The sequence below is a fragment of the Zea mays genome, chromosome 4 (genome assembly GCF_902167145.1).
Source record: "Zea mays cultivar B73 chromosome 4, Zm-B73-REFERENCE-NAM-5.0, whole genome shotgun sequence".
In the NCBI taxonomy this organism is placed as follows: Eukaryota; Viridiplantae; Streptophyta; class Magnoliopsida; order Poales; family Poaceae; genus Zea; species Zea mays.
Window position 1 is genome coordinate 13,991,623 of NC_050099.1, and position 18,318 is coordinate 14,009,940.

General features: G+C 51.5%; 1 protein-coding gene across 1 annotated transcript; it reads left to right on the forward strand.

Annotated features, from left to right (window-relative positions):
• Window positions 1–2,653: 2,653 nt before the first annotated feature.
• LOC103652847 (Protein kinase superfamily protein) lies at window positions 2,654–18,080 on the forward strand. The gene is made up of 15 exons (XM_008679829.4): window positions 2,654–3,067; window positions 3,644–3,981; window positions 4,067–4,273; window positions 9,067–9,156; window positions 9,275–9,421; window positions 9,621–9,785; window positions 9,972–10,112; window positions 10,204–10,383; window positions 10,616–10,811; window positions 16,556–16,683; window positions 16,768–16,839; window positions 17,046–17,158; window positions 17,237–17,384; window positions 17,484–17,553; window positions 17,656–18,080. The coding sequence occupies exons 2-15, from the start codon at window positions 3,667–3,669 to the stop codon at window positions 17,724–17,726; spliced, it is 2,043 nt and encodes a 680-aa protein (XP_008678051.1). The 5' UTR covers window positions 2,654–3,067; window positions 3,644–3,666; the 3' UTR covers window positions 17,727–18,080.
• Window positions 18,081–18,318: the final 238 nt, after the last annotated feature.

Below are 18,318 nucleotides of genomic sequence, written 5' to 3' on the forward strand. Positions count from 1 at the left end.
GTGGCAAGGTCCGATGCCACTGACAAGACAATCTTTTGTCAAAATGGTCACTGAGAAGAGCAGTCTGATAGAGGTCCGACAATGAACCGTGCCTATATTGTAGGCGGTCCGCTGCACCCGCAGAAAGTGCAGTAATTGAAGTTTGTTCCCAATGGCTAATTGGGTGGTTGGGGATATAAATACACCCCCAACCAACCCATCCAATACACAATACCTGACCATTCATTCCTACATTCAATAGCAACCCTCCAAGTGATTAATAGCCTCCCAAGTGCCACAATAGTCAGAATTGAGCAAGCAATAGCGATTCTAGTGAGAATTGTGATAGTGCCTTGTGAGAATAATTTAGAGAAGAGTGTATGTTGTGCTCTTGTACTTGGAATTTTGACTCCCATTGAGATTATAAAGCTAGCAAGAGCCTCCGAGCGTGTGGAGTGCCATGCGAAGACTTCGGTCTCTTGATCGAGTTAAGAAAAGTGAGAGGACGTAAGTTTGATCTTCGGATTCACTTGAAAGGGTTGAAAGCGACCCGGTCCCTTGGGATGCCTCAACAAAGATGTAGGTTTATTTGGAACCGAACTCTGGTAAACAAATTGTTGTGTCCTTTGTGTTTGTTCTTTGCAATTTGTTTTCCCTCTCCCTCTCTAAGTTCTCTTGCTTTGATTTTGATTCAAATCCTTAAGTGTTGCTCCCTAAGTTTACTCCGCAATCATTTTCCTTAGGAAACACATTGCAAAAAGAACTTATCTCACTACTTCGATCAACTCACCTCTTGCTCTAGTTGACTAGTTTGGGATCAAGTTTTGTTTGGAGTAATTAAATTTTAGGTTTCACCTATTCACCCAATCTAGGCAACTTTCACACGTCCTTTAGTAATCAGGGGCTCCATCATCATGTATTATCCTCTTTTTCATTTAACCTACTTGTCAATTTGATAAATCTCATCAGTTATCTAATTGCATGGTCATTATCACTAAAACATATAATTAGCGCTTAATTGCACTTATAGTTTCACTTACTCATGTTGACTCGATTGTTTCCTACTAGGTTTCGGGACCAGAAAGGTTTGGGCCCAAGGGATCTTGCAATCCGAGGCTGGTGACCTCAAGGACCTTAGGGCAATAGGAGGCTCCTAGCGTTTAAGTGTTGTTTAGTGCTTCGAGGTTTGAACTGTCTATACACCTATGCATCATAACACCACGGGACACGATGGCCTCGAGAATTTAGGCATATGAGCGCCAGGGGTATGAGGGACCTAGGGACTTACACTTATGAATGTCCCATGGCATGAGGGACCCGAGTGCCCTAAGGGCCTAGATCATTGATCATTGCCCGAGGCACAAGGATCCTCCACGACTTAGATTATTCCTCTCTAGATTGTCTTGAGGCACTATGTGCACTTGGTCCTTACTCCTTAGGCTAACTCCAAGGGCTCATAGCATCCTTCCCTAGGCCGAACATAGGGGCATTGAATGCCTCCAACTATACGTGTTCCCTATATGTAAGGGGAGATAAAATCTCCTTCTATATATACAGGAGTACTATGCTCTCCTTATGTTTAATCACACTAGTATTAATCATATTTAAGCCCCATAACTTCATAATAATGTGTATTAGGTAGTACAAATATTGTATAGTTTTTTAATTAAAAATGATAAATATATTTTAATTAACTGAGTAGTGTAAAGGGAAGCTGTTTAGGGGAGAATGGTTGGAGACAGACTATATATAGAAGGAATATTTTAAGAGGAGATAGTAAAATATATTAAAAAGTATAGATAAGAGGAGATGTATAAGGGGAATGGTTGGAGAGAGCCTTAGAGCACTCTGAGGTACGATGGGTTCGAGTCTCTTTGTGACTCTTTAGAAGGCTTAGGCCTTGTTCGATTCTTTTAGTTGCCCTTCTAAACTTTGGGAAGTAAATTTTAGTCTCTAAAATACCTTGTTTGGTTCTATGGTCTAAAACTGATTAAAGAGCATTAATTATATGTATAAAGACAAGATTACTCCTATTAATGCAATAAGTCCAGTTTTAAGAGTGGTAGTGGGATCAGACGAGGGATAAATTCCGTAAAAATGAAAGTTTAATCATTTTAGTTACTCCTTTTTGACTAAAGGACTAAATTTTATTAGGTCACTTTTAATCATCCTATTTGACAGTTTAAGGAGTAAAAGTGAATATAAACTAAAAGTGAATAGTCAAGTTTAGGGGATGGAAACCGGAGTCTTAGTTGTAGCTATTCCTTTCGATTACCTTAATGTCAAGTTATATAGCGTTATACACCTCTTCTGGTCGAGGTTTGGGACTGCTGGGAGCGTCTTCGGATATAAGACCATGTCCAACAGTTCACTCATATGATTATCCAAAACACTATTTTGCACCACCGTAGACTGTACTGTTCACAGAATGAGATTTGAATATAGATATGAGTATAAATAAACTACTAGACATAGCTTAAGAGGTGGTGTTCCTGGTTATTATGTTCAGATTTTTGAATATGTCTTGATGACTGCCTAGCGTATGTCCTTCCTTAACATTGTACACGATTTCTGCTCCACAAGATACCGATCCATTTTCACCTTTTTCCTGCAACCCTTCCTTTCCTCTCCACATCTGGCCAAACTCTCCGTGGTCGAAGCGATTAGGTGGTCAGCACCGTACAAGTTTTGGATAGAGCACGGTTTCCCCTAGCACGCGTGACGTGGCCACGCCGTTACTCCGAGTGGCCAGCATTTACTCGCACTCCTCTCCGCCGTGGTGGCTACTGGCTGGTGGCCATGGCTACGTGAGCAAGTGAGCAACGCGTGTTCCGCCGCCCCTCCGCTCCGGAGTGCAGAGACCACACAAGACAAGAGGGAGAGAGCCGAGAAAGGAAAACGAAAAAAAAAACGGCCTTTCCTTCCCCCCGCCCAAACCAAGAAAGTGAGAGCGCGCAGCGAGCCCCTGCCGGCGACTCGGCAGTCCGCACTGAGGAGTGAGGACGATTCGTTCAGCTTGCTCCCAACAAATTCGTTGGAGGACAGGGGAGGGGCGGGGTCGTCCGCCGCTGGTTCTGTAGTCAGCCAGGTGAGAGTTCCTTCGGCTGCTCGGTTCCCTTCATCAGCCGTACCTTCGCCATCGTTGGTTTGCTTCCCCACGCGTGAACCCCTCACGCTACGTCCACTTCTAATGGTCGGTAGTATCCTCCCTCTCCTACCGCCGCTGGCCGCTGCCGCCGCCGCCAAAGAGGTGGTTGCCAGGCGCGCTGCTCTGGACGACCGTGCCCGCGCCACAAGGCCGCACGCTACGCCTCTCTTGCCCGCGCCTCGGCGCCGCCGAGGCCGAACATGAAGCAAACGCCGCAGTCCAGGAGCGCGACACCGCCGCCGCTCGTGCCCGTGACGCCCTGGAACGGGCGGCCGTGGTTGGCCCTGATTCTATTAGCCAAACCCTAGCACAATCCTTGCCTATATATATGTGCTTGTACTCTTGCGTCTCCATAATCAATCTTCAATTCCTATGCTACATTGCTTACAGTAGGGAGCAGGTCAATAGAACTCTTTCTCTTTTTCTTTTTCAATCTAAAATTTAGAAATACTGTTGTAATAGTGCTCCATATTGTTCGGATGAAAGCTTGATGATGGAGGTTGCCATCTTATCCAGGTATCAGCGTTTGAGGCTAAAAAATGGAGCACTGTACAGCTTTTATATGTACTTCAGCACAGTGGCCTCACTCAATAACGACCACTCGACGAGTGGCATACCATAGATCTGCAAATTCAAGTTTCTCAGCACCCCAAAGGAGAAGGCGGTCAACACTCTATGTCATGAATGCCGCATCAACCAGTGCTCCAATTTCACCTCAAAACATAACCCAACTTCCACGGACGAACAGCACAGTTATCAAAAGTATATCCAGCGACAAACCCAGCAGTGCAATGGAGCAACTTGATATTGAACGTGGTGTCTGTATTCCGTTCCGAAAGTACACTCCTGAAATGGTACTGCAATCTGCATTCTTTTATGTTTATAGAATTGGTTTTGCTAAAAATTGTTGTTAATTGTGTTCATTTCTACAATTGCTAGGTCAGGAAAAAAGTATTGGATTCAAGAGGTTCCATACTGTCCCTTGCGAGCCGGGGAGTGGAGATAATTTGGAAACTTGGATTTTACTGGTCATCTCTTGTGTATGACTTTTTGGTTGGACAGGATGAAGAAATTGTTCCATATCGTGCCCGGCAGCTCCGTAATCTTTTATGTGATCTGGGCCCATCTTTCATAAAAGCAGGACAGGTCATAACATTTAATCTTGATTATGAAGCATACATCTGATTGTGCAATACAAATTTATTGATCCTTTCTTTACAATTGTCCTAACTTTCAGTTGGAATGGAAACCCTAACCCTAGAGTAGGGTTGGGCAGTGTATTAATAGACCAAATAACTGGGACAGGCCCATTACAAGAGACGGGTATCTAACACCCCCCCGCAGTCACAACTCTATCCTGTACAGATGTTGAGACTGGATCGAAAGTCTAAAAATACACTCGACGGTAACCCCTTGGTGAAAATGTCGGCGAACTGCAGCGTGGTGGGGACGCTGAGAACCCGAACGTCACCGGCAGCGACACGCTCGCGGACGAAGTGCAGGTCGATCTCCACGTGCTTCGTGCGCTGATGCTGCACGGGGTTGGTGGAGAGGTAGACCGCGCTGACGTTGTCGCAGTAGACGAGGGTGGCGCGCTGGAGGGGACTGTGGAGCTCGTGGAGGAGTTGGCGCAGCCAGGAGGCCTCTGCCACGCCGTTGGCCACGGCACGGTACTCGGCCTCAGCGCTGGAGCGAGAGACGACGTGATGTCGCTTGGCGGCCCAAGAGACGAGGTTGGCGCCCAGGAACATGGCGTAACCGGAGGTGGACAGGCGCGTGTCGGGACAGCCAGCCCAGTCAAGCGTCGGTGTAGACCACGAGCTCCGACGTCGGGGATGGTCGGAGTAGGAGGCCGTAGTCGAGGGAGCCGCGGAGGTAGCGCAGAATCCGCTTGAGCGCGGTGAGATGGGGCTCCCGCGGAGTGTGCATATGCAGGCACACCTGCTGGACGACGTATGCGATATCGGGCCTGGAGAAGGTGAGGTACTGGAGCGCGCCGGCCAGGCTCCGGTAGGACGTCGCGTCGGCGACCGGAGGCCCGTCGTCCTCAGAGAGCTTCGCCTGAGTGTCGACAGGCGTGGAGCAGGGCTTGCAGTCAGACATGCCAGCCCGCTCCAGGATGTCGATGGCATACTGGCGCTGGTGGAGGAAGAGACCCTGAGGCCGACGCTCGGCGGTGATGCCAAGGAAGTAGTGTAGGGGCCCCAGGTCCTTCATCGCGAACTCCCGCTGAAGGGTGACGATCGTGCGGTGTAGAAGGTCGGCGGTGGATGTCGTGAGTACAATGTCGTCGACGTAGAGCAGGAGGTAGACAGTGTCGTCGCCGCGCCGCTAGATGAACAGGGACGTGTCCGACTTGGCCTCGACGAAGCCGATGGAGGCCAGGTAGGAGGCGAAGCGACTGTACCAAGCCCGTGGCGCCTGCTTGAGGCCGTACAGGGACCGGTTCAGCCGGCAGACCAGATCCGGACGGTCAGTGTCGACGAAGCCGGTGGGCTGGCTGCAGTAGACAGTCTCCGTCAGAGTGCCATGGAGGAAGGCATTCTTGACATCGAGCTGATGGATCGCCCAGTTGCGGGAGAGGGCGCGAGAGAGGACGGCGCGAACAGTGGCGAACTTGACGACGGGGCTGAAGGTCTCGTCGTAGTCCACTCCGGGGCGCTGTGTGAAGCCCCGAAGGACCCAACGGGCCTTGTAGCGGTCGAGGGAGCCGTCCGAGGTCAGCTTGTGGCGAAAGAGCCACTTGCCGGTGACCACGGCACCAGGTCCCAGGTGTGGTTGGCCAAGAGGGCCGCGTACTCCTCCTCCATAGCACGACGCCAATGCGGGTCGACGAGGGCAGTGCGAACGGAGGAGGGCACCGGGGAAGCGTCGGGTGGAGTGCTGGAAGTATCGGCTGCCAGGATCAGCCGGTCGACGGGGCGAAGAACGCCAGCGGCGCGTCGAGTCACCATCGGGTGGACGTGTCCGGGGTCGCGGTGGATGGCGACCGGGTGGTATACGGACGGCTCGGAGCGGACCGCCGGAACGTCGAGAGCGGCAGGTGTGGCCGGCTCGCGGCAGTGATAGACGATGGCGGGGTCGGCGAAGCGGGTCGCGCTCGTCGACGGGCCCGAGTCGGGGGGCGCCGAGGTAGTGGCGTGGCCGCGGCGGTGGTAGACGAGCGTGGGGTTGGCGAAGCGAGCCGGGGTCGACGGGTCCGCGCGTGACGCAAGCGGGATCGACGGGGCCGCGCGTGGCGCAGGCGGGATCGACGGGGCCACGCGTGGCGCAGGCGTGGTCGACGGGGTTGCGCGTGGCGCAGGCAAGGTCGACGGGGCCGCGCGTGACGCAGACATGATCGTCGTGGCCGCGCGTGGCGCAGGCGGGGTCGACTGGGCCGCGCGTGGTGCGGAAATGGGCGTGAGCTGTGGCGTCGTGGCTGCACGAGGAACAGGTAACGGCGCAAGACGGGGCGCCGGGGGTGGGGGGGGAACCGGGTCGGACTCGAGGAGGGAGTCAAGATCGGTGGGTGGGGTGGAGCCTGCAAGGGGAAACACATCTTCGTCGAAGACGACGTGACGAGAGATGATGATGCGGTGGGAGGTGAGGTCCAGGCACCGATACCCCTTGTGGTCAGGGGAGTAGCCGAGGAAGAGGCAGCGAGTGGAGCGAGGAGAAAGTTTGTTAGGGGCGGTAGCGGAAATGTTAGGGTAGCAGGCACAGCCGACACGCGCAGGTGGTGGTAGGAAGGGGTTGTGCCGTACAGGGCGAAGTGAGGTGTAGGGTGGCTCACCGCCTTCGAGGGAAGACGATTGAGGAGATGCGTGGCGGTATGAAGGGCCTCTGCCCAGTAGGTGGCAGGGAGAGACGCCTGAAAGAGAAGGCAACAAATCATGTTGGTGGTGTTGCGAATCATGCGCTCGGCCCGACCGTTCTGAGCAGAGGTGTAGGGACATGAGAGACGCAACTGGACGCCGTGAGTGAGGAAGAAAGACCGGGAGGCATTGTTGTCGAACTCGCGGCCATTGTCACACTGCAGGGCACTGACCGGGCGCCGGAACTGGGTGGATACCCAGGCGAAGAAGTGAGTGAGGGTGGTAAACGTGTCGGACTTCAGCCGAAGGGGGAAAGTCCAAAGGAAATGGGAGTAGTCATCCAGAATGACCAGGTAGTATTTGTAGCCGGAGAGGCTAAGGACAGGAGACGTCCAGAGATCACAGTGGACAAGATCAAAGGCCTGAACAGCCCTGGACATGGAAGTAGGAAAAGGAAGACGGGAGTGACGGCCGAGCTGACAGGCATGACAGAGGCGCTCAGAAGAGCCCCAAGTATATGATATGTCTGAGTGGCCGGAAAGCTGTGACATGACGTCAGGTCCAGGGTGCCCGAGGCGACGGTGCCAAATGGCGGAGGAGGTGGTGGTAGTAGCAAGAGCATGTGATGTGGTGGTAGTAGTAAGTGCAGGAGATGAGGCTACTCTGGTGTGGGGAGTGGAGGGTAAGTGAAGAGAATAGAGGGGGCCGGAGCTGTCACAGCGAGCGAGCACAGCATGTGTGGGAAGGTGGCGTATGGTGAGACCCCAGGGGTCGAACTCCATAGAGCACTGGTTGTCACTAGTGAAGCGACGAACCGAGAGGAGGGGATGAGTCAGTCCGGGAGCAACAAGGATGTCGTTAAGGCAGAATGGTCCTAGAAGAACCGATGTACCTACTGAGGTGACCGGGAGGGTGGAACCGTTGCCGACGACGATGAAGGTAGGATGTGAGGGGTGGGGTGGATGACAGTGGAGTAACGAACTAGTGATGGGGGTAGTGTGGAAGGAGGCCCCGGAGTCAACCACCCAATCGATGGTGGTTCGGGGAGGTGGAAGTGGCGGAGGTACGGTGTGAGCGGAGAGGGCCAAAGAAGGTGCCCCAACAGAGGCACTAGGAAGGGAGGGAGATGACACGGGCTCAACCGCGAGGGAGGCGATCACAGCACGTGGGAAGACAAGCGGTCCAGGCACGTGACGGCCCGCCTGAGGGTGGACCTCGACGCAGTCCCGAAGAATAGGGTTCCAGACTGGATCGAAGGACACGAACATGCCCCGGATGAGCTGGCCGTCGTGGAGGAGGACACGCACAGTCACGAGAGCGGCGGGCGAGGTAAAGCTCATGTATGGCGGGGAGGACGCCATGGAACCGGTGAGGGAGGAGACAACGCTGGTAGGAGTAGCGCAGCTGCACGATTAGTGAGGAGGGAGAGGAGGCCGCGGCGGGGAGCGCACGTGGTAGGGAGAAGGGCGGCTGGGGACCAGCGGTTGACTGGGGAGAGCTGGAGGAAGAGGTCGCGAAAGACGGCGACGGGGCAGAGATGTGGAGGGGCCGGACGCGGCGGGATCCCGGCGAGGAGAGGCCGGGCGCAGAGGGATCCGGCACAGGGCGGCCGTGGGGATCCGGCAGGGCGGTCGCGGCGGCAGGGCGTCGCGACGCGACGGGGCAGAGAGCGCGCACGGCGCGGGTCTGGGCGCCGGTCGCGGCGCGCTGGCGTGCTTGGGGTCGGCTCGGCTTCCTGGAGCGAGCGCGACGGGGTCGCGGAGGCAAGCGGCTGGGCGCGCAGGGAGCGGCCCGGTCGGGCCGCGGCAGGGGCGTCGGCCGCAGGCGGTGATGGGCGCAGGGCGCGGGGGCGCTGCTCGCGCCGCCACCAGGGCCGCCGGCGGCTTGGGGAAGGGGAGGAGCCGCGCGCCGCCGGTGGAAGGGCCGGGCGGAGGCGGCAGCAGGGAGGCCGACGGCCAGAGAGGGACGCCCGGCGGCTGAGGGTGGGAGGGAAGAGAGAAAAAAAATTGGCTCTGGTACCAAGTTGGAATGGAAACCCTAACCCTAGAGTAGGGTTGGGCAGTGTATTAATAGACCAAATAACTGGGCCAGGCCCATTACAAGAGACGGGTATCTAACACTTTCTTTGGTTCTGTTCTTCAGGTTCTAGCCAACAGGCCTGACATTATTCGAGAGGATTATATGAATGAACTTTGCATCTTGCAAGATGATGTCCCTCCATTCCCTAACCAGGTATCATGTTGCAGGAGAAATTACCTGCAATAGCTGTTTAGGCTTGTACGTGTTAGAGTTTGCACAGACGAAAACAGGATGTTTAACCAAATTTTGTTCGTTGCTAAATACTCTGTAGGTGGCTTTTTCCATAATCGAGGAGGAGCTTGGCCAGCCTATAGAGAGATTGTTCAGCAAAATTTCATCAGAGACAATAGCAGCTGCTAGTTTGGGCCAAGTTTACCGAGCCACACTTAGAGAAACTGGCGAGGATGTCGCTATTAAGGTTCCTATTATATCTGTTTACTTATTATCACATTTATTTAGTCATTTTCTAACTAGATGCATTGTTTTTTTATAATTATGGTCCTTAAACAAGGATGAATATAAATATATTCTGTAACCTTTGATGGTCATATTCTTCGTACAAATTGTGCTCTAGAAGTCATACTTCTCCTTTTGGTTTATGTCATGGACAATTTCAGGTTCAGAGACCAGGGATTGAACCAATAATATACCGAGATCTATTCTTGTTCCGCACTTTGGCTTCATTTTTGAATGGGATTAGTCTTCAGAAACTAGGGTGCAATGCGGAGCTTATTGTTGATGAATTTGGCGAAAAACTTTTGGAAGAACTTGATTACACTCTTGTAAGTATTTTCTCAGCCTTTGTAGTGTTGCTGTCAATTTAATGAGATAGAATTAACTATTACAGTTCACATGTCCTTAACATAGAGTGCAGTGATTATGTGTCAACAACAATTTATTTATATTTCTTTCTCTTTGATAAATGTATAGAATGCTGCTGATTTTATACCCCGTTTGCAATATTTTAGGAAGCTACAAATATTGAGGACTTCCTAGAAAATTTTAAGGATGATCCAACTGTCAAGATACCTCAAGTGTATAAGCAGCTTTCAGGTTCCCGTGTTCTGGTGATGGAGTGGATAGATGGAATTAGATGTACGGACCCACAGGTTTGACCATTCATACCATTGTTTATATTTCAATGGCGCAATAGTTCATTGTGATTCTGTAGCAGCATTGATTTCAGATTCACCCGTGCAGGCTATAAAAGAAGCTGGAATCGATATGGAAGGTTTTCTCACGGTTGGAGTGAGTGCTGCTTTGCGTCAGTTACTTGAATTTGGTCTTTTCCATGGAGATCCACATCCTGGAAATATTTTTGCAATGCGTGATGGTCGTATTGCTTATGTCGACTTCGGAAATGTGGCCGTTCTTAGCCAGGTCTGCAAAATGCACTTTTGTAGTGGTAGAATTCTTGGCACTTACAGTTTGTTACATTGTCATTGCTGCTTTCCTGTATATATATACATTTTGTACTTGTAGTCCTGCAGCCTGCAGCAAAATCTGTTACTCTCTTTGTTGTAAACCCATGTTTGCACTGTCTAGCATTTGCATATTATATAAGGAAACAAAAGTTGCTAACATGTTTTTTCAATGTTTGTTCTTTGTGCAGCAAAACAAACAAATCCTAATAGACGCTGTTGTTCATGCTGTTAACGAAGACTATGCTGAAATGGCAAATGACTTCACAAGGTTGGGTTTCCTTGCTAGTGGAACAGATGTAGCCCCAATTATTCCAGCTCTGGAATCTATTTGGCAAAACTCAGCAGGAAAAGGCTTGGCGGACTTCAATTTCCGGAGTGTGACTGGTAATATTGATTTGCATAGCATTGTTTTTGTTTTACTGTACACAAATTGCCGTATTCTGAATTTGCTGTCATGTTACTTGTTTAGCAGTTGGTCATATGACTTGCGAAAACTATTATTTTTATCGCATTTTAGCATGTTTGCTTACTCATGCTTAGTGCATGTCTTTTTTTTCTTCTTTTAATGAGAAAAATGCTTAGCGCAACATGTTATATATTAGATGACTTTAAAAAGAGTAAATTACATCCGTCACACAACTTGTATGTTTGTATCACTTTAATCCACCAACTTGCAAAATGGGCAAATGAATACATCAACATGTCATATGTGTGCATATACGGTCACATATAACTACCATGTGTATTTAGGCAGGCCACGGTAGGTAACCAGTATGATTTGTATGAGACAGAGGTCCAAAATGCAGATTTGCATGACTTTGATGAAAATGTTCCTGTAACATTCCATTGAAAATGATGTTGGTCGCTGCTGCTGAATTATGCTGCATCCCTGCTAGTCTTTTTCAAATAACATCTAAGGTGAAGACATGATTGTTTTTGTTACAATACAAGTGCTAGTCTTTTTCAAATAACGTCTAAGGTGAAGACATGATTGTTTTTGTTAGAATACAAGTGAATTGTCCATCTCTCTCCATCAGCTTAAGCTTTTTGAGTTGAATTGATTGGTGCATGCAATTCAATATGGTATCAAAACCAAAGTTCTCAAGTTCGAATCCTGTTGTTACTCATTTCTATTCCAGTCTAAGGCCTCAGAGAACCTCAACGTGAGGGAAGGTGTTAGAACTTAGAATACAAGTGAATTTCCCATCTCCCTTCATCAGCTTAAGTATTTGGGTTGAACTAGTTGGTAATTCACTATTGCATGTTGCAAACATTCAAATTGGGGCCAGTGAATAAATAGATTAATCTTTGTAGAAGAGTGAACTGTTGTATTGATAATAGATGGGATACAATATATAGAGAGACTCAACCCTAATCCTAATGGGCCGGCAGCCCAACAGTGGTGCCGGCCCACACAAACTCACACACACAGTCTAACATCCCCCCGCAGTCGCAACGGGGGCACCATACACGATGAGACTGGAGTAGAGGCCGAAGGTAGGAGCCGACGGGTTGAAATCCCCCCGTAGTCGCAGCGTCGTGATGGTGCGAATGTTGCGGCTAGAGTAGAGACCAGTGTGTGCTCCAAGAAGACGATAGCCCCTAGATGCCGAGGTAGCCGAAGTCGAGGTGGTCGCGGTCGGGAGACACGCAGCAGAAGCCTGATCTTCGGGAGGGGTCGACGTTCGAGCGTCAACGATCGGCAGGGCGACACAACAAAAGGGCACCGGTAGGCCGACCTTCCTTCTTCTTCGATCGTCCGGGCGTCAAGGAGCCCCGCCAGGGAGGCCAACAGTAGCGCACGCGTCTGCGCCGATCATGGTGTCTGCGCCCGCGGCAGAATAGAAGGGGAAACGGCAGATCCGGCCGGGAAGGCCACGGCAACGACGGATCCCTGCCGGGAAGACGCGATCCAGCCAAAGGGACGGCGGATCGAGCCGGAAAGGTCGCAACAACGTGGATCCGACCGGGAAGGCCGCGACAGCGACGGATCCAGCGAAAGTGAAGAAGGGGGTGGGCGACGGGGCGGGTCCAGCCGGGAAGGGGCCTGTGTCGGACCTCGCAAGGGGTGTGAATGGCGCCGGCGATGAGAGAAGGTCGAAGGGTGAGGCGCTGCCGCGCCGAGCGCCATGGGAGACGGGCGCTATGGGCCAGGGAGGCCGACGGCCATGGGGCAGAGAGCTCCATCCGTCCTACTGCTTGAGGGAGCGAGGGCACCGAGAAAGGCTCGTGCAGGGGAGAAAAGAAAGTAGGGGCGGGGCTGGTGGACTGGGGAGGCGCTGGGCACGTCCACCAGGCTAGGGAGGCCGACGGCCATGGATGGGAAGGTCGACTGGAGGTTGAAGAAAGCAGGGAGAGGGGAAGGTGAGCTGGTCCTGGGCGTCTGTGGCCGGCGGCGGGGAGCAGTAGCAGAGTCGAGGCGGTGCGAGCGCGACCAGGAGGAGCGCGTGGATCCCTGGGGCCATCGCAGTCTGGCGCGGCCGGCTGGTGCGGGATGGCGGCGCAGCGCGGAAGCCGGGGTGGGAGTGAGCAGCGGATGCGTAGCCCTGGGCTTACTGTTGCTGTGCACGAGGTCGACTGGCGACGAAGGGACGACGCCTCTGCCCCTCCTTCCGCGGCTGGGCCGGTTGTTTCGCGCGGCGCCCCGTCGTTCGGAGGTGACGAGGCCGCCGTGCAGTGCAGCAGGGCTCATCCACGGCGGGATCTGGCGCGTGCTAGGGACGGAGGGAGCAGCGGCTGCTGGGTGCGTCCCTGGTGGAGAGGGAGGTCGAACCCGCCATGGCTTCGACCAGCTCGTCGATGGAGGAGCAGGGGTAGACACCATGGCTGAGAGGGAGAAGCTCGGCGGCCAAGGGAGCTGGGCATTGGCGGCCCTGCTGCTGCTTCTCTCCCGGTCTTGGCTGGCTACCTGCTGCCAGGGGAGGAGGCTCGGCGGTCGTGGTAGAGGGCCACCGGCGCGGGCGCCTGCTCCAAGGCGGTCGCGGACCAACGGCTGGCGCGGCGCTCTGAAGCCAGGTGGCCGGCTCCTAGAGGCCCTGGCAGCGCGCAAGCACGACCGGCGCACAGAGGCGACGGTCATGGTGCGGCCGCGGTCGGCCACCACTGCGCTTGACCGGCGCTCGGCCCCGACGGCTGGGGCGAGTGCTCCCCTGGCGGCGGCAGCCGGGGCACGTGCCTGGTGGTCGGAGGGGCAGAGGCCCGGCGCGGCGACGGAGACCCGACGCGGCGGCGGGCGGATCCCGCGCCTACGCCCGTGGCGGCGGCGCCCATGCCCTGGGCTGCGAGGCGGCGCCGGCGTCTGCGCGCTCGCGCGCTCCCTTGGTGGCGGCAGCGTGCAGGTCTACGTAGCGGCTGCTCGCGGCAGCGGCGGGTCCGCCCTTGGCCGGTGAGGGAGCGCAGGGAGACACCCACGATCGCGTCGGCGTCGCCGTTAGGGAGGGGAGTGAGGCTGAGGGCCGCCAAGGCTGGCGAGGAGAGGAGCTCGAGGCCGCCATGGCCACGCCGGGGCCGGATCTTGGGGGGGAGGGGAGGGCCGGCGACTAGGATCGGGGCCGCCCCCGGGAGGGAACTCCCGAGGGCGGCGGCGTTGGAGCAGGGCCGACGGCTGTTGGGGTAGAAGGCCGGCCGCTAGGTGGGAGGGAGCCGCTGGCGGCTGCAGTGGGAGGAGAGGAGGAAAAACCCTAAACCTAATTCTCTGATACCATGTAGAAGAGTGAACTGTTGTATTGATAATAGATGAGATACAATATATATAGAGGCTCAACCCTAACCCTAATGGGCCGACAACCCAACAGTGGTGCCGGCCCACACACACTCTAACAATCTTGTTTCTCTCCCACATAAATAAACACAGAGAATAAATGGAGGGAAGTGATTGCATCAATTATTTTGCAAATTCTAGAATCAGTTGTATTAGAATATGCTATACTATACATAGGCTACAACCTTAGTTTCCAAGATCCTTTTGGGCTAGATTAGAAACAGCTCTGATTACAGGTTAGAGATAAAAATGTAACACAGTAGCATACATCAAGTTCATTTAGAGTCAGAGTCTGTTGGGATGTTGTAACTAATTAGGATTCCTCTTGTAATAGGCGGCTCTTGCTTGTATAAATATACAACCTCATCGATCTTAGATGTCAAGACTGTTGAAGTGTATAAGCGGATTGCCTACCTTCTCCCAATATCTTAAGCTTTTGCATTGAATTGGTTAGTGTGTCCACTCTAACATGGTATCAAAGCATAAATGAAGGGACGGAGGCATAAATGAAGCGTCTGCCAGGATTCGAACTCCAGACCTCTGGCTTTGGTACCATATTAGAGTTGACGCACTAGCTGGTTCAACATAAAAACTTAAGTTGTTAGGAGAAGGTAGACAAGCCGCTTATACACTTCAACACTAACGACCCCATCACTCATCTGCTTGAGGCGGGGAAGGAGAGTCCCCCATGGTCGATGACTAGTTGAAAGGGGTAACTGAGGTGGAGATGGGAGACCGTAGCACATATTTCGTCGGACCAAAGATGCTATCAACAAACAGAGGCTCAATGATGTCAACATCCATCGCGGAAGGGCCACACGAGGGATTCGAACACCACGCGACCACCTAGAACATGTCTCTCCTGTCAGCATTGGCCAGATGAACATCACCTGGAACACATCTCTCCTGTCAGTGTTGGCCAGATGAATACCGTTGATCCAACAAAACATGTTGAGAAGCTACTCCACTGTAGCCAGCTCCCAAGCATGGGCATGGATCCCTCCCATAGCTCAATGTTGACTGCTAAGGACATAGATGATGCTGAAAAATACATGAAACACAACCAACGCATGGCATGAAGGTGGAAGTTTTGGCTGATCATTGGTCGTTCGCGCATTGTAGACCCTTGTCATCGTGTCTTCATCAGGCAAAGCCATGATTAAGCTAGTCGGACCAGAACGGAGTAGAGAGATCATGAGCTCGAACCGGCTAGCATTTAGCTCCCGAATGCAAATTTCCATGCTATCATGTGGGCAATGGTGGTGGACCTGTCGATAACTCGCATGGGATTCATGACATGGGCCACCAGATAGGCAAATGAAGAGATCTCCGTGTTCAGCATTTCTATCTTGACCTAGCGAAGAAGCCTCATCACGATCACCACCGCCTGAGTGTTGGTCACAAGGCCTCCAGTGCTTACGATGCCCTTGGGCTACCCAGAACAAGCCTAGACAAGAATCAACAGTGGAGTGGTCAAATCTAGCGGCGGAGGATCAGGCTCCAACAGCGGGTCCTCAGCAACACGACACTAGACCAACATGCCCCGAGGAGGGTACGGCGAATGTTCTAGAGCACTCTGGTGTAGCAGGCAAGCATAAAGACGATGACCCCGTGTGTGGCAGAAGAAGCAACAGGGTGCAGACCTGGTAATCTGATGTGCACCTCCCCTCCAAGTCCGATAGAATTGACAGTTGTGACGGGCATGCTTGCTGGTGCTGAGCACCTCTACAGCGCTAGCCTTCTGTGGTCCACCAAGCCTCCACATTGGATTGTCTGATCTGATGGTCTTCGACTGCGCTTGATCCTCTGGACAAAGAACGATCCTAATTGGCACCGCACCGGGGGGGGGGGGGGGGTGGCGTCGGCTAGGAGACCAACAATGAAGCCGCATTACCCTCGAGGCCAAGAGAAAACACCACTGATGCAACGCAACCACCCAACAACACTTCCTTTTTAAGGACTGCAGGGCATGGGAGGAAGCACCCCAGAAGAACTAACCGAGGAAGGGGAAGCGTCGCTCCACTGCTGGGCCTTTGAGCAACCTGCCATCATGCAGGAAGGGCCCAATGGAGAACACAGCAAGGAACCTGGCTCAAGGGAAGAGAAGCAAGCCGGGCAGGAAGCCATCGCGGCGGAGGAGGTGGCTGCTGGGTCCAGAGAAGGCACCGGCGTGGGGCTGGTGGGAAGGGACAGGGGGAGGGGAAACGTGAGCCATTTGTCTTTCTAGTCGACTGTTTGCACATTTTGCATGTTATTGGACTAAAGTGATACAACGATACAAGTTGTTGCATGGTGAATGTAATTTACTCCTTTCAAAAATATTTGCGGGAAGATATACTTCATTATCTAATCAAAATCAAAATCACAGGGAAGTTCAATCAGCTTGTCTACAACTTTCCAATCCGTATTCCAGAAAGGTTTTCTTTGGTTATTCGTTCATTGTTGACACAAGAAGGAATCTGCTTTACACTAAAGCCTGATTTTAAGTTTCTTGAGGTATGACATATTAGCATGTGCTACCATTTGAGCTCCAAAGAAAACATCAATGAACACTCTTTGATTACTAACATCCATATTTAGGTTGCCTATCCATATGTAGCAAAGCGTCTGTTGACAGATCCAAACCCTGCTCTTCGTGAACGCCTGATTCAGGTAACTTGTTTAGACCCTGTTGACATAACTGTAAGGACTATGTGTGTGAACTAAATAGTCAATTTTAAGCATCGGTACTCGAAAAGAAAATGAAACTTTATGGTGTGAGAATAGAAAGTTTCAAATGCATGTTCAAGTGCATTATTACAAATGTTTATACCATGTTACGGTTTTTAACACTTTCCTCTTTTTTTCCCGCTGTGCAGGTGCTATTCAAGGATGGGGCATTCCAGTGGAAACGACTAGAAAACCTTATAGTTCTTGCCAAGGAGAATGTGTCCAAGATGAGTAGCAACCCCGCACTGAAAAAGAATAGTTTGTGAGTATTGGAACCACTTCCTTTCTTTCCTGTGTACGTTATTCGTCCTAGAAGGTTTCTGATCCATTGGACTTTCAGGCAAGCTGTAAGAAATCGACAGTTGGAGAGCAAACTTGATCTCACTGAAACAATAAAAGATGGAGCACGGATGTTCCTTATCGATGCTGGTATCAGGAGACAACTTATACTGGCTTTCACCGAAGACTCCAGATTGCACGTAGAAGAGGTACTCTGTCCGACCTTTCTGTAAATGGTGGATGTTCCTGTAAAATACATTTGATTTGAGTGCTCAACGGATGACTGCAATTGGTTTCCTCTTTCGCAGCTTATTGATGTATACAGACTGGTTGAAGATCAAATAGATATGCCTTCAGTTGCCGTCGAGGTTCTTCAAGGTAAGTTGATGAAATATTGACATCCTGCTTACTTGTCTCTGTGATATTGGATGGCATTCTCTATGGTTGAAGTGTGATGAATTTACCTATGCCTTCATGCAGATTTACCATCTGTTGCGCGTGATTTCATGCTTTCCTGGAGTGATTCCATCCTGTCAGATCGCCAGTACTAACGATCTTTTACAACTAGAAGAGAAAGCAAGCAGAGTGAATAGGGCCCTGCATGGTTATGGTATCTCGATATAATCTATACAAGAAAAATGGCTAGACAAGAATTCCTCCTCGCTGTATACAGTTTCTTTTTCCTTTGATTTTTGTATAGCAAAATATGCAATGCGCAGTTAAATTTTTTCGTTTTGCCTTGATCTTGTCGATTTCTCAGCACAAGCCATTTGTTTAGTATAGCGAATGGGATCTTTTATGTAAATGAGCTCGTGATTGGAATGTAATAGAAATAGATGTATACAGCTAGCATTCAAATCAAATATATGCGCAAGCATCAAAGGCGTCTGAAGTGTGTTTATCAATGGCACATGATTGTACCGAGGAAATAGTTACTTCTTCGGAACAAAACATTTGTTTACCTTTTCTCCACTATTGCATTTTATCAATGGCACTGTTTTTTTCCTACTGTTTTCTATGGCTTCCCCAGTTTTGCTTTTTTTTCCCCGGTTGTTTTCTGTGGCTTTTTTTTTCTGTATGTTTTTTCTCTTCGCCTTTCGGTTGTTTTCTTTGGCTTCCTTAGTTTTGTTCTACATGTTTTTT